The sequence below is a fragment of the Orbicella franksi genome, chromosome 8 (assembly GCF_964199315.1).
Source record: "Orbicella franksi chromosome 8, jaOrbFran1.1, whole genome shotgun sequence".
Lineage (NCBI taxonomy): Eukaryota > Metazoa > Cnidaria > Anthozoa > Scleractinia > Merulinidae > Orbicella > Orbicella franksi.
The window spans coordinates 16,888,738-16,902,726 of NC_138152.1; the positions used below are offsets into that span (position 1 = coordinate 16,888,738).

Here is a 13,989-nt window from a genome sequence, read left to right on the forward strand (position 1 = left end):
CAGTGATGCATTACATAAACCACATCATACAAATCCTTTAGGAATTTTTAATAAATATTTTTTTCATTACTAAAATCTTATGTTTTTTACCACACTATAGATATTGTCTAAAATGGTTTCACAGCGCTAAAAGAATAGATCTTATCACCTAATAAAAACATTCTTCGATATTCTATGTTTGGATCTAAAAGTCACTGAAAATTTTAGTGTATTTTAATTATTTTTAAGTTTAAAATTCATCAAGGAAACTGAGGGATTTGTTTACTGTATATAAACCTGGAATTATAATCCCCCTGACAGGTTTCTGTCTATCTTCGCCCCCAAAAAGAAGCAATGTTTGTTCAGTCACTTTGATCCTAAATGAGCTACATGTATTTCTCTATTAGGAAATGTGTTATTCACCTACACATTTAATTTTGATTTGCAGCTGCGATTTCTTTACTCTTCAGATTCCATTTTTACTGTTTTCAAGAAATTGAGAGAGATTACTTGCCCATCTATTTATGTTATAATGAAAAGCAACACGTGACCACTAAAAAAGAGAGCTCAATAACCAACCTTCTATGACGAAGCTATTCATCGCCAGAAGGTCTGCTATGGAGTGCCCACAATATGCCTGCCATGAAATGCGTCACACCACATTAACCCCTAGCAGGTCTAAACCGAAAGGCGCTAAATCCTACAGTCAGAGTCACGCACACTTCATGCGTGACTAAGACAAGTCACGTACAGAGATGTCTTGTGAATCTTCACCACAAAAAGAGCAAAGTACAATAATCGATAGCCAAGGTAAGAACGTGCAAGCAAGGTTTTAGTCCACTTATTGATGACGTAAATCAGCAAAGAAGCGTACTAAACATCACACAGTAATAAAAAGAGCTTCCTGCCTCCGTCAAATTTCACCTAAAGTTTGAAACCTTGTTCCCGGATCTACTTGGCATTTTAAAATTTAAGATGGCGGCTTTTCATCCAGCAGCGCTGACATGGCATTGTGTTCAAGCCCACAGGCATTTTTAAAGCATTGGTAGATGTAAAATTTCTTATCAATTTTCTAAAACAAATCAAGCTTGACATTTGAGTCAGGTGTGTTTTGCTGAATGTAACTTGCTATATCATCTGCACTCATGTCCTGAATGCTGCTCTCTTCCACTGCTGATGTTTGTTTAAACAAATCATCATCGTCCTCTGTCGTTGTAAAAGCTGGTCGTGACGGCGTGTTGAAAATATCGTCTAACGTTTCCTCCTCGTGGGATGACGTTCTAGGGTGGTATTGAGTAAGTGTGAAATTAGTAATTATACAAGACAACAAACTGACTGATATCCACTTTGATGGAGTGTCAACACCTTTCTTAGTACTACAGACATGTGGGACAACCTCATAAACAGATCAGAGTGCATCTCGCAGGATGGCCAGATTTTAGTCCTTATAAATTTCCCTTTCTAAATTATCTCTATATACTCCTTCCAGCTTGCGTTAGTTGTGAAACCGGATCATGCATCAAGTGGTCGCTTTAGCGGTGGTAAGAACAACAGAACATCAACGCTAAGAGTGGCCGCGGTCGCTTAGGTGGCTGTCTATGAAAGGTGGTCATAGCAGGGAGTGGGGGGAGGGGAGTAGGGGAATGGTCAAAGGTAATTAAAAGTCTGCATTGGGCCAAGTGGTCGCGGTTTAGTATTGTTCCTCCAAGGCGGGATGGGACGTTGTTCCGTTGTAAGATTATCCCGTTTAAATTCTCCGGTTGCGATCTACTACCTCGGTAGAAAGAGGCAATGTAAGAGTATAATGTCTCGCCCCACAACACAACACAATGATCCCAACTAGGACACGAATCCGGACAGCACGATCCGGAAACCGTAACAACAGGCTCAATTCTACGCACACCGTATTCACTATTTTTTTCACTATTCTTGTCAAGTGAAGTGCAATCAACGTAACGAACCTGAAAGAAGATTTCCTTGCTTGATCAAACAAGTCTTGATCTCCACTCGCGGGTACCCTCTCTTTTACTGAAGGTGTTATGTTTTTGTTCTTTCCAGCGCCAGCAGCTCCTCCGAACAGTTCATCCTCCCCAACACCTGCCTCGACAAACCTTGGCTTAGGAGTCGGCTTTGGCTTGAGATCAGGTTTGGGTTTGAGGCGAGGCTTCGGCATAGGCTTCGTTGTCGGTTTAGGCGGCTTCTGAGGCTTGGATTTTACAGTCAGAAGTTTGTCCAAGTCATCTTCAATTCTGTTAAAAAAATAAAAGTGCGATATAAACGGTTACCAATAGGCCATTTTTGATATATTAAAATTCTAACTTAGCTCCAAGGCTTCGGAGAATAAAACAAAAGCCTGACAAAAGAAATTACATCGAGGACGAGAAATGAATAACGGCCTCGGAGCCAAGTTAGAATTTTAATATAACGATATTGGAGTATTCAAGTGATGCACTTGAGTGAGGGATAGAGGCTCAAGCTCAAACAGTTTGGAGAGAGAAAAACTGAAGGCATGGAGATATCATCAGCATGTTTTAGGATGATAACTATATGTATAAATTCAACAAGAATTAACTGAGGCTGGGACTGAGGAGCTACCTCTCAAACTCAAAATCAAGACCGTGACGATGCTTGGATTTCTGATCTTAATTAGCATAGATGTTTTTGTTTTCGTTTTGTTAGAGCGTACGACTATTCGTGTTTGGTTTGTATGGAATTCTTTTGCAGTTCAAGGTCGTTCGACGGCATCTCTCGCTATCTTCCTGATTCTTGTCTGCCTCTGATGATATTAAGTATGAAAATGATTTGCTCTCGTTTCACTGCAGAGTTATTGGAGAAAGACAATAATTTGACATCACTTTTTACAATTTTATTAAACAGAAAACGAAAAAAACGAACAAACAGCGTTTTTACTCACTCAAGAAGCTTTGAATTGTCTTCTACATCGATGTCAATTTTCTTTCTTTCATCCGCTCCAGCAGGTATAAAAAGATTGTTGATGTCTGCATCATCATCGTCCTCGTTATGGTCCGTCCTGAAGATTGAGAAGCCTTTGACGTTTGACGTGGGTAGAGGTACAGCAGAGGATTTGGCAGCAGCCAGCAGCTCTTCTTCCTCTTCATTGTCTTCATATTGACCATCTTTATCATCAGAGCTTGCAAACAAGTCTACATCTTCCACTATCTCTTGCTGGGCATCTGTCTTTCCTGTGGAGTCTTCCTCCTATGAATGTGTATCATAACAAATAGTACTGACTTGTCATTTGATGAATCACATTCATAAACTTCAGGATTATCTGATACAGTTGTTTGTAACTTGGTTATTGCTTCATTTCTTGACAAATAGTGCACAATTGTGGATTGTTTCGCCCTAGGCAATAGCTATATTTAACACAATATTTGAATTAAACTATCGGCATATTAAGAATTTAGGTTCATCTCTTTCCTCAATAAATAAAAATAGGTTTGTCCCAATCCAAAGGAACACAATTCAACAGAGCAAGATGGCTCATCAGTGCACAAAGCAACTAAGAATATTCAGTTACACCTCATGACTGGGATGCCTGTGACTCAACTTCACATTACCCATAGCACGACTCTTTGCACAACAAAGTAGAGAGCAAGCTTAGTAAGCACTTTAGGTTTATCTCTTCCTTGATTAAAGGTTACACGTAAATAACATTGTTCCAATCCCAAGGAACAGGATTCAACAGAACTATATGGCTCTTCAGTGCACAGCAGTGCAAAAAGCAACTCATATTTAGCTACACCTTCTGGCTGGGGAGCCTGTGATTCAAAAGCACAATTTACCCTTAGCATTACAAAGTAGTCAGATTCACTGGTAACCATGGATACCTCTTGGTGGAGGACACTGCAAGTGATTACTGGAAACCCAAAATACTTATGTTTTCAGGTTAGTGCACAAACCCAAACCTCCAATGCAAGGCTAATAATTGAGGTGTAACTTTACCCAAACGATTTTAGATTTTCTCTCATTTCAGTTCAGTACAGGGTAGGCAACCAGATCCCTTAATAGGAGACCAGTTGTTTGAGGCAGTTGTTTAAAGTTAAGCTTATTCTGGATTATTTAGAGCCAATGGCAAATTCTTCTTAGAAGCTACAAATAAACAGTTTAATGTGGTATACATAATTTGCCTCATTTCTTCTCTCCAACATGTTAAGCACTCAATAATTTAAAACTGTAACTTAACATAAGCAGTGAGAATTGTTCTGAATGACCAAAATAAAAACTTAAATAACATTAAATCTCAGATTAGCTTTAATTGCATTCTTTTGGACAACAAGTTCTTCAAATCATAATTCACTCTGAATCAGGCTTTGGTGTTAGCAAGTTTGTTAATCACACTGCTGTGACAGCAGCCTTCCTGTTAAGTGAGTAGAGTCACCTGCCCTGCACTGGGTTAGACCTTCAATTTCACTTTCTTTGGATAATATCAGCCTTGACGAAATACATGTACCTTAATATTTGATTGAGTTTCCTCTAGGCGATTGATTTCCTTATGTCCTCTTTTTGCACCAAGAAACTCAAGAACCAGTGAACTGCAGGCCAGTTTAGGAGTCTTGGCTATTTTTTGAAGTACTTCCTCCATGTATTGGCGGCGTTCGCTAATCACAGTATCATTAACTAAGAATGCCTTCTTTGGGGGTGGATCAAACACAACACTTGGAAACTTCTGAGATAGTTTATTACATAACTCTTCAAACACCTCATATCTCTGTGGAATCTGCCAAGATATTACAGAACACAAATGTTATGATGCAAACTGTTTATAATGCAATCCACAATCAACCGCATGCCGTCTACAATCAACAAAATGCAGAATCTATGATACAGGATCTACGGTGTGATAGGTGTGAAATTCGGCTACAATGTAAACTAGGTGTGGAACATACAGTGAAACCTCCACTGACGGTCCCCTCTCTACAATGGCCACTTTTTTGTTCTGTGGATACATTCACACATTCATACATTCACTCTTATTTTAACCTCTCCACAACAGCCACCTCTCCACAACTGCAACAGCCACTAAAGCACATCTCAACTGCCAAAATGACCTCTCAACAGCGGCCAGTTCATCAATGACTAATGAACGGTGCATACAAAAGTCTAATTCCTTTATATTATAATTATCATTTGTAAAAGGCAACAAAAATAATTATTGATTCATATTGTGCGTTGTTGGTCTCTGTCTCTGTTTGGTTTCTGTTTCATTGAAACAGATATACTTTAATTGTATTATGTATTGACATGCTACAATGAGCATCTTTTAAAGATAAAAATGCTGCAACCCCCCAAAATACATACATGTACAGGTGTGATATTACACCCCTACCTCCCCATAACAGCCACCTCTCTTCAATGGCCACTTTCCTCTGTTCCCAAGGTTGCCATTGTGGAGAGGTTTGACTGTAGTTGGGTATGAGTATGTCAGTTTTTAACACTTACCATAAACTGTACAACATCTGACTCTTTATGTTTATTAGGTGTTTTAAAATAGAACAGCTGTGTCACCACAATCACATGATACATGACTGCTCCCCCAAATGGTCCAGAAATATGTTCATACTGTGGTACACGAATGTCTAGACCAGTTGCCTTGTTCTTTAGTTCCCTGTAAAATAATATTAATTAATGGGTAATATAACCCCATGGGATTACTTGGGTATATATATACATGCTATTTGCCAAGGTCTTGAAAATGTTGGCCGAGGTAGTAGGGCAGCATTTTCAAGTCTGAGGTCACAGTTTTTCACTATACAGACTGACCCTAAGCCAGCTAGTAGGGGACTTTAGATTTGAGTATGAGTACAAGATCGAGTATGAGTACGACTTTTCAATTCTAGTTTTCAGGCTTCACATCATCACAACACATACCCATCTCATTCCATGAGATCCCCTCTCTGCCTAAAACCAACATGAAGAGTGAGGGCTCTGGAAACGTCACTGGTTTGAACAACAAAAATTGTACTCATACTCAATCTCATACTCGTAATCCAATCCAAAGCTCCCTAATAACTTATATTTATTATTTCCTCTCTCTCTCACAATAGCTTTTACCAATGTTGACCTTTCCCACTCACACATCGTGCATATGTTACCGTGACCTTGGGCAGAGATAGGAAAATACAGACAGTGCTAAGAACCAATCAGGTCACAGGATTTGATACCATGCCCTCTTGGGAAAAAAGTAATACATATAATTATCTGTTGTAGGTCAATTTGTTCTTGAAGTCAATTTGTTTCAAACTAGGTTAGTTTGAACTCAGGCTAGGTCAGTTTGCTAATTTCTCTCTGTGAGCTTTTCTCCAACTAAATTTTTTAAGTACACTTTTCAAAATGCACAACTCCTAAATTTGAGAAGCATATGATATATATTATTGATGTTTACAAGCTTGTAAAGTTCAGCTAATTTCATTGCAAAACACTATGTAACATCGTAAATCAGCAAAACTACTACAGTGAAACCTCTATTAAGCGGACCCCCACTTAAGCGGACACCCTCTATAAAGCAGATGCAGACACTAAAATAAATTGTATTTGGCTAATTTATACTGTTAAAAATCTCTATTAAGCAGACACTGGACTGAATTGACAATTAATGTGGCATTGGATTATGTCCTTGAGATAGTTGATTAAATAGTTGATTAAATGTACTCATATTATGCTGCTGTATTGAAAGGGCATTATTGCAAATTAATGCAGGTAATGAAAGCTGATGAACTCGAACTCTGGATAGCTTCATTAACAACCTGAAACTTTATTACAGTACAGAGGAACCGTTGAATGTCAGCTGTTCACAAACATTGTGTAATTGTTATAGGCCTTAAGCGGACACCCTCCATAGATCATTTTCCCTGAAAACCATCCAGTGGAAAAAGCTAAGAAATTGTAATGTTACAGAAGGTAACTAAATAAGACACTTCTCCAAGTTTTAGGCCTGTGCATTTCCCCAAACTTCAGATATTCGTCGAAATGTTTTGCAGAAATTTACAGAGCCCAGTATGAAAATGCCATGTTGGTATACATCTGTGGTACACCAATATGGCAGCCAGAAAATAGTGTATGAACATCTGGAACCAACTGATTATCAGTACTGAACAAACAAGCATTTACATAAGCACTTTTCCTAATGCTCTATCTTCTAAAATGGTTCAAAATCATGAGATAAGTATGTTGTTCAACAAACTCAATCGTAGCCTTGACATCACGCACCCTCATAACCCTGAAATTCAAAATGCTCTGGTTTCCAAACGAAATACGCTATTGAGCTTTAAAATTGTAAACAGATATGTAAACATACCACCTCTTATGCCTGATGAGGGTAAAAACTTTGGTGGCTCTTTAGTTTTGGACTTTAGAAAGTGATGACGTCACGTGAAAACAATCTATTAAGCAGACACTTGGGAAGGTCCTGAGGATGTCCGCTTAATAGAGGTTTCACTGTACTAACAAATTTTAAAATCTCTGTTTCAAACTTCAAAATCTGTGGGCCTATTTAAAATTCAAATGCGTGGATGAAGGCAACCACAGGGAGACGAAACTTCTTTCAAAATTCCCTTGGATTTTCGATGTTGAAAAGCCCTCTTTCTTAAAAATTCCTAGATTGGCAGATAACTTGAAGTCTCAGGAGTTCATCAAGTTCCTCTTCACTAGAGGACGTTATGTTTACACTCTCCAATTTATGTTTCTCAGAAGTCATACTCAATGTTTACAAGTGACATGCGACTTACATTTTGCACTTGTGATTTACAAGTGTGACTCGGGTCTGCTAAATCTGCGAGCCACGGTGTGAGCCATGCGAGTCATGCGAGCCATTTATGCGAGTATTTTTTTTTTCTTCAACTGGTCTGGGAGGTCGTCAACTTTTCACCAAGAAACATAGATCTCGCACCCGACTATCACTAAACTATCGCTATAAACTGCTCGCGTGCCATCTTGAAAGCGGAGATGACCCTGGGGATGAGTATAAACGGTACAACCTCACTCCTAGGGTACTCTCTTTTTCCGGGCCTGGGAAATTAATTTTAAATAAAAATTTAGCTACAAAAGTGCCTACAATTGAATATTCCCAAAAGAAAATCCTAATGTCGCTTCGGTTACCAGAACTATTGCTGGTGCGGCAAATATGAAAAATGCTCTAAACATCTGCACATCGTGCCAAGTCTTGCGTCATAGTAATGGCTACCCTGAGTGTGATGAATTTTTTCTTTGTTTCATATTTTTGTTGTTTGGAGAAAATTTTGTGTATTCAAATCACCCAGGATCCGCAAAAAATAAAAACGATGCGTCAAAAATTTATTAAGGTTCAGGACTAAAGTAAAGAAATTTTCTGAGAGAAACGTTGAAAATCATTCAAGAAAAAAGAGAACAGTACTTCAGGGCAACTCCCTGTATTGGCGTCAAGAATGGTGAGTGAATCGAGTAATTTTAACAGGTTCGCTCTTTAGTGAATCAGAGTTACCAAAACTTTGTTGGTTGGCTGACTGCTGCATGTGGTTGTCCCTTCCCTTAGAATTTAATATTGCAAGAATTTAATATTGCGATCTTATTCATCTTGTTCCGTTGCCCTTGTTCTTGTTCTCATGTGAATGTAAATGTAACAAATAAAAAGTCTTAACATTTTTACTAAGGTTTGCATGACTCGCATGGCTCGCATGGCTTGCCCTTTGGCTCGCATGGCTCGCTGGCTCACAGGTTTATAAAACTCGTCCGACTCCTTGTAAAAGTCTTAATAAAATAATTGCTTCTCACCTTCTATTACATGTGTAGCACCATGCCTGAAATTATAAGTCAGACACTTGTAACCTTGACTTGTAACAATTTTTATTTAACTCATTTTTGTCTGTGCTTGTAAAAATACAATGGTCCGACTTGAAGATTACAAGTGTAAAAGTTTTATTAAATGGACCCCTGGTGAAAAATTTATAACAAGGATTTATAACAAGGAAGTCAGTTATAATGAAACAATTTGTTACAGCTGTGCAGCTTAAATTTTTGTATCTGAGATTTTTGCATAATAATTACGTTTTGAACCTTACAAAAGCTGTGAACTTATTTTTGGCAAACAGAGTGCTGAAAGCTTTCTTCTAGTACTCAATAAGTAACAGAGCATCAATCAATCAATGACATCAATGAATGATTTATAAGTCTCAAAAGGTTTTGGCCTCTTTGTCATCAATTAGTCATTGATTACTTATTAATCATCAACAATAATCAATGACTTATAATCAGCCTATTAATTAATGATTATCCATTGATTAATCATTGATGTTACTGGTCATGGATTTGGGGGTCAGTCTTTAAATCTCCTGATTTATAGTTTCCTTCACAAATAAACCCCTAATTCCAAAATTACAGTCAACTCCGGCAATAGGAACTCTCAGGGGAGACAAACAATAGTTCGAAATTGCCCTTTAATAAATGACTAATGCACATGGATTGCGCATGCATTAATCCTAATTTCGCTGCTTAAACTTTGAGAAACTTCTAGCGAAACTACTCACACGTGTAATAAAGTTAGCAAGAAAAAGTGTACATTGAAACCTCTTTCATCTCAAAGCTTTATGGACATCTCTTTCATCTGCAGCGATAATAATGGAATTGCATCGAAGTAAATTTTCGAAAATTTACCATCTTACCTCTTACTTTGAACACTTTGAAACCAACAGATTAACTTACCGGTTAGTTAATGTCACTGAAGCCATGGCCGCACGATTACTCTTCGAAAATGCCCCCGAAATTTATAAGCTCTACATCGCTCTACAACCAGTTGTCTAGTTCATGCAACCGCGTGACAAGAATATCACTTTGCTCTCCCCAGGCCTTCAATAGTTTCTCGGCTTGTCACGCAATAGTGCATCGAGATTGCAGAACGGCCAACGGGGCGATAGTGCCTTTATACCTAGCCTACGTGTAGCCGTACCCACCCCCCGAGGAAAACGTTTTTCCTCGGGGGGTGGGTACGGCTACACGTAGGCTACTTTATACCACTATTTAACAATAAGATTATGAGCTCGAGATTTCTATGAGGTGATAGTTGATGACGCCGAAGGCCGAATCAACTATCACCTCATAAAAATCGAGAGCGAATAATCTAATTGTTTTAGTAGAACTCTGACTGAAATTTGCTTCAAATAATGATTCCATATTAGGTGGAGGATACATTGCATACGGAATCACGTACAAATGTTGAGTGGTTCTCCTTATGGTAGAACTCAACATGTAAGACGCATGCGTTCTAGCATCGTTAGTGTTATACGCTATCTTTCCACGCGGTATTTTAAATGTCATGTCATGTGACCAAGGACGGCAGTTATTTTTCAGGTAGCGCCAATTGTCCCTTTTTATTGCAAAAGTGAAACGTTACTGTGGCTGCGTAGCTTTTAGAATTACACACAGGTCGGTTCAATAAATATCATCTGCTGTTTTCAATCTACAATAGTGTGCTTCTCAGGGTTCAAATGTATCGCTTCTCCTTAGCAGCTTGTTTATTTCTTGCCTTAATCGTGTCTGTAAGAGAGACCAGAAAGTTCCCAAGTTAGTGGCTTTAATACTCCGCAAATTGTAAATTTGTAACAAAAGAAACCAGGAAAGTGCTCAAATATTGCTACAGACTCCATGGCACCTAATGAAAAGCGGATATTAATTTGATCAGTCTTTGAGGAGACTCATTCATATCGGCCAAGTAGCGCTGTTTATTTTCAATACTTTTCGTTGAAACGCTTCTGAGCCATCAATATCGTTGTGTGTTAATTTTGAATTGTTTTATTGTTAACAACAAAAGTGGCAACAGAAAAAGAAAGTGGTGTTTCGTGACTATCTGATAATTAAATTAGTTCGTGTTCATAGGTAAAAATTTGCATTTTTAGTAAAACATCGTTTCTGTTTCGTTTCTTCATCACTATATCAGATATTTAACGTTCTTTCATTTATCTCCAAAAAACAAGCACATCTTCCGTGTGTTAGAGAAAACAAGGGTTTCATATTACATGCCTTTGCGAGGAAAACAAAAGTATCAAGTTACAAAGTTGGCGTGAAGAGCTAAATTGTCACGTTTGCTGCTTCAACGTATTATTGAATTGAAAATGAACGAAAATCAACGTAAAACACCAGGAGTAATCAATTTGTACGTAATTTTTGGACCTTGAATGAAAATACAACCTTGAAACACTGCAATGGGGAAACGCCCTAGCAGACTACCAAGGTAGACACAAACCGGAAGTGAACCGAGCATGGGTGAGTACTTATGGGACTACCGTGCCAGAGCTATCAATTGCGCTCTGCACTATCTGAGATTGTCTCACTAGTTGTTTTTAAAGGTTCTATCAAATCTTCGGAGAAAAGAGAAAACGTTGAAATTTTATCGACCACACCAAGCCACTGAACACTAATTGGCTGATTGTGTGCAATGGCTCAGCCAATCAGATTGCAGCATTTGAATTACTGTTCAAGTAGAATTCTACTAATATGTTTTAGTATGAATCTACTAGTGTTCTATCACGAATGCCGTTCTCTGATTGGCTACGCTACTTACTATCTTCTCTGTGATAGATAGTGAGCAGCGCAGCAGTGTGCCTTGTTTACAATAGCTGCAGAACTTTTCGCCCCCTCATTGACTAATTTTCATGGTCAATAAGCGGACAGACACATGATCTACAATTTATACGATAATTCATGTCTTATAAAAAAATGGACCAATTTTGATATATTAAAATTCAGCCTAACACAACAGACCTCAGCACGAGGCTCCATGAGGGGAATGTTATGATGAAATTCATTGTCAATTACAGCCTTGACAGGATAGACGCATAAAAAACTGACGCCAATTTGTATGTATAGGTAATGATTTCGAGTGCAATTTGGATTTAATAAGTATTTAAAAGCACGAGTCTGTTGGGCAGTCTTCGAAAAATTTACGAGTACCAGGAGCCCATGTCATGGGCTCCTGCGAATACTTATTAACCGCACGGCCTAGACCGAGCAAGGTCGAGCGTGCTTGAAAATGAGAAACACCCTCTAGGGGTGGCGAATGGTCCTTCAAAAACCATGAGTCTCGCAAAATTTTCGCCGAATTTTACGGGTCTCGCAGTCTCGATTTTTTTCAAGGCTAAGAAAGTCGCGAAGTACCGATTTGTTTATTTTTTTTTTTTAGTAAAGTTAAATGACATCACAACATCTTAGAACCTGAACGTCTTGAGTTCGCATTTAAAACACTTTAAAGTCTCGGTCTCGCAATTGAAGAAATCAAAATGTCTCGGGCTCGCAAAGAAAAACGCGTATCTCGTCGTCTCGCAAAGTCTCGCATTCACCATTCGCCACCCCTCCCTTTTTCCCCTATTTCCGGCGGAAATGGAAAGAAAATTTAACAGCTGGTTTTTGAGCTTCTTGAGTTGTAATTTTATGACGGACTGGTCGCAAAGAGGCGGTGAAATGTGTAGGGGAATAACAAAATTAGCCGTTGTGGTATGTTGGGTTTTACATTTTTTTTTTTTTTTGGTGTGATTTTTTGGGTGCTTTTTCTGAGCCAGCCTTTAAAGATTTATCCGATCACCGTGGTTTGCAAAAAGCGTAGATAACAAGAAAATTACAAATGTCAGTGTTCTTTAATCAACGAGCCCCCTTCACTTCTATGCAAGATTTCGTGGTGGAACTTGGTCACATCACCAAAGGTACTCTTTCCATTCGCATCGATTATTTTTCGATCAAGCAAAAATTAAAAAAAAAAAAATCATACTAGTGTATCGTGGGTTGTTTATATTACGCCGTGACTATAATCCTGGCAGCTTGGAAGATAATCTGTATGTAGGATTCAGAGCCACCTTAAGTTTTGAAAATTTAAGGTGGCTCTGAACCCTATGATGTGGTTAAAAGTGTGACAGGCCTGACACGACTCCTGCGGGTTTCGTGATGTTGTGTATAATTAGTTTGACCTTTATAGTTTTGCTCTAACGAGTATATCTTTTAGAGATCTGCCTCTTTTGTGAGAGATAATGGGTGGTTCCCGAAAAATCCCTCGAAGCAGGGGTTGTTTCTCAATGATATGCCATTTGCTCATTAAAATCTTTTGGAGATTTGGCACTAATGGGTTTTATTTTGTGACGAAAAGCAATATGATTTTTCGCACCTTCTGTTTTTCCCGTAGCGCGTATTTTCTAAGAATTTGACTTCTGCGAGGGTCTTTTCAACTATGTTGTTTGGATAGCCTCTGTCGCGTAATCGCGACTTGAAATTATTAATGCTTTCTCCAAAAATGCTTTTGAAGATTTAGTTCTAAGAAGTCTGAGGGCTTCCCCTTTGATGAAGCCCTTCGCCACACCGGGGGCGTGACAAGAAGAGAAATACGTGTACTGAAAGGTTTCAGTAGGTTTGAATGTGTGCGAATGGAACTTTTTTAGAACAGAACTTTTTTAAAACTTTGCCAAAAGTTACGTCTCATCCTGCTTATCAAAGTTTGACTGATATAAAAAATTTCAGCTTGCCGTTTTTGAATTATAAGCTGTAATTACGGGTTTTCTTACCAGGTCATACTGCTGCCATGGTAACCGATTGTGTCACGAAAAAAAAAAAAAACATGTTTACCAATGATTGAGAAGTGTTGTGACACCATGATTGTATCATCACTTGATAAAAAGTGGTTATGATGACCCATCAAAATTCAAGACAATCAAATCCTGTGTCTGTAAAGCCACCTTTTCCTCGTGCCAATTCCCCGCCGGCCAAGAGGAGCAGGGAGGCAGGCGTAATCTCGTTCCTCTCGTCCTTTGCTGCGCAAATTTGACGAAACGAGCGACTCTCTCGAGTTCCGTTACAGGTAAGATTTAGATTTGTTTTAAAATTACATGTAATGGAAATTAGCGGAAATAAAATACCAGCGTCTCGATTAAGTCACGTGTTTGTCAGCCAGGCACGTGTTTGTCAGCGGACTTCAAATCGGATCTTTTCCTCGATCTCTTCAGGGTCGCTGGTTCCCGACCGCTGGTCAAGGGGAACGAA

General features: G+C 38.7%; 1 protein-coding gene across 2 annotated transcripts; it reads right to left on the bottom strand.

The window, feature by feature from the left end:
* Positions 1-128: 128 nt before the first annotated feature.
* LOC145494766 (uncharacterized) lies at positions 129-10,630 on the bottom strand. Of its 2 annotated transcripts, XM_081474336.1 has the most exons (6): positions 9,676-10,630; positions 5,443-5,608; positions 4,454-4,720; positions 2,894-3,198; positions 1,941-2,228; positions 129-1,259 (listed from the first exon to the last, which is right to left on the bottom strand). In XM_081474336.1, exons 1-6 carry the CDS (start codon positions 9,699-9,701, stop codon positions 1,052-1,054), a joined length of 1,260 nt encoding a protein of 419 aa, XP_081330462.1. In that variant the 5' UTR covers positions 9,702-10,630; the 3' UTR covers positions 129-1,051. The 2 variants fall into 2 exon arrangements, with proteins under 2 accessions (XP_081330462.1, XP_081330461.1); XM_081474335.1 differs by lacking the exon at positions 129-1,259 and having other exon boundaries at positions 1,271-2,228.
* Between the last annotated feature and the right edge of the window lie 3,359 nt (positions 10,631-13,989).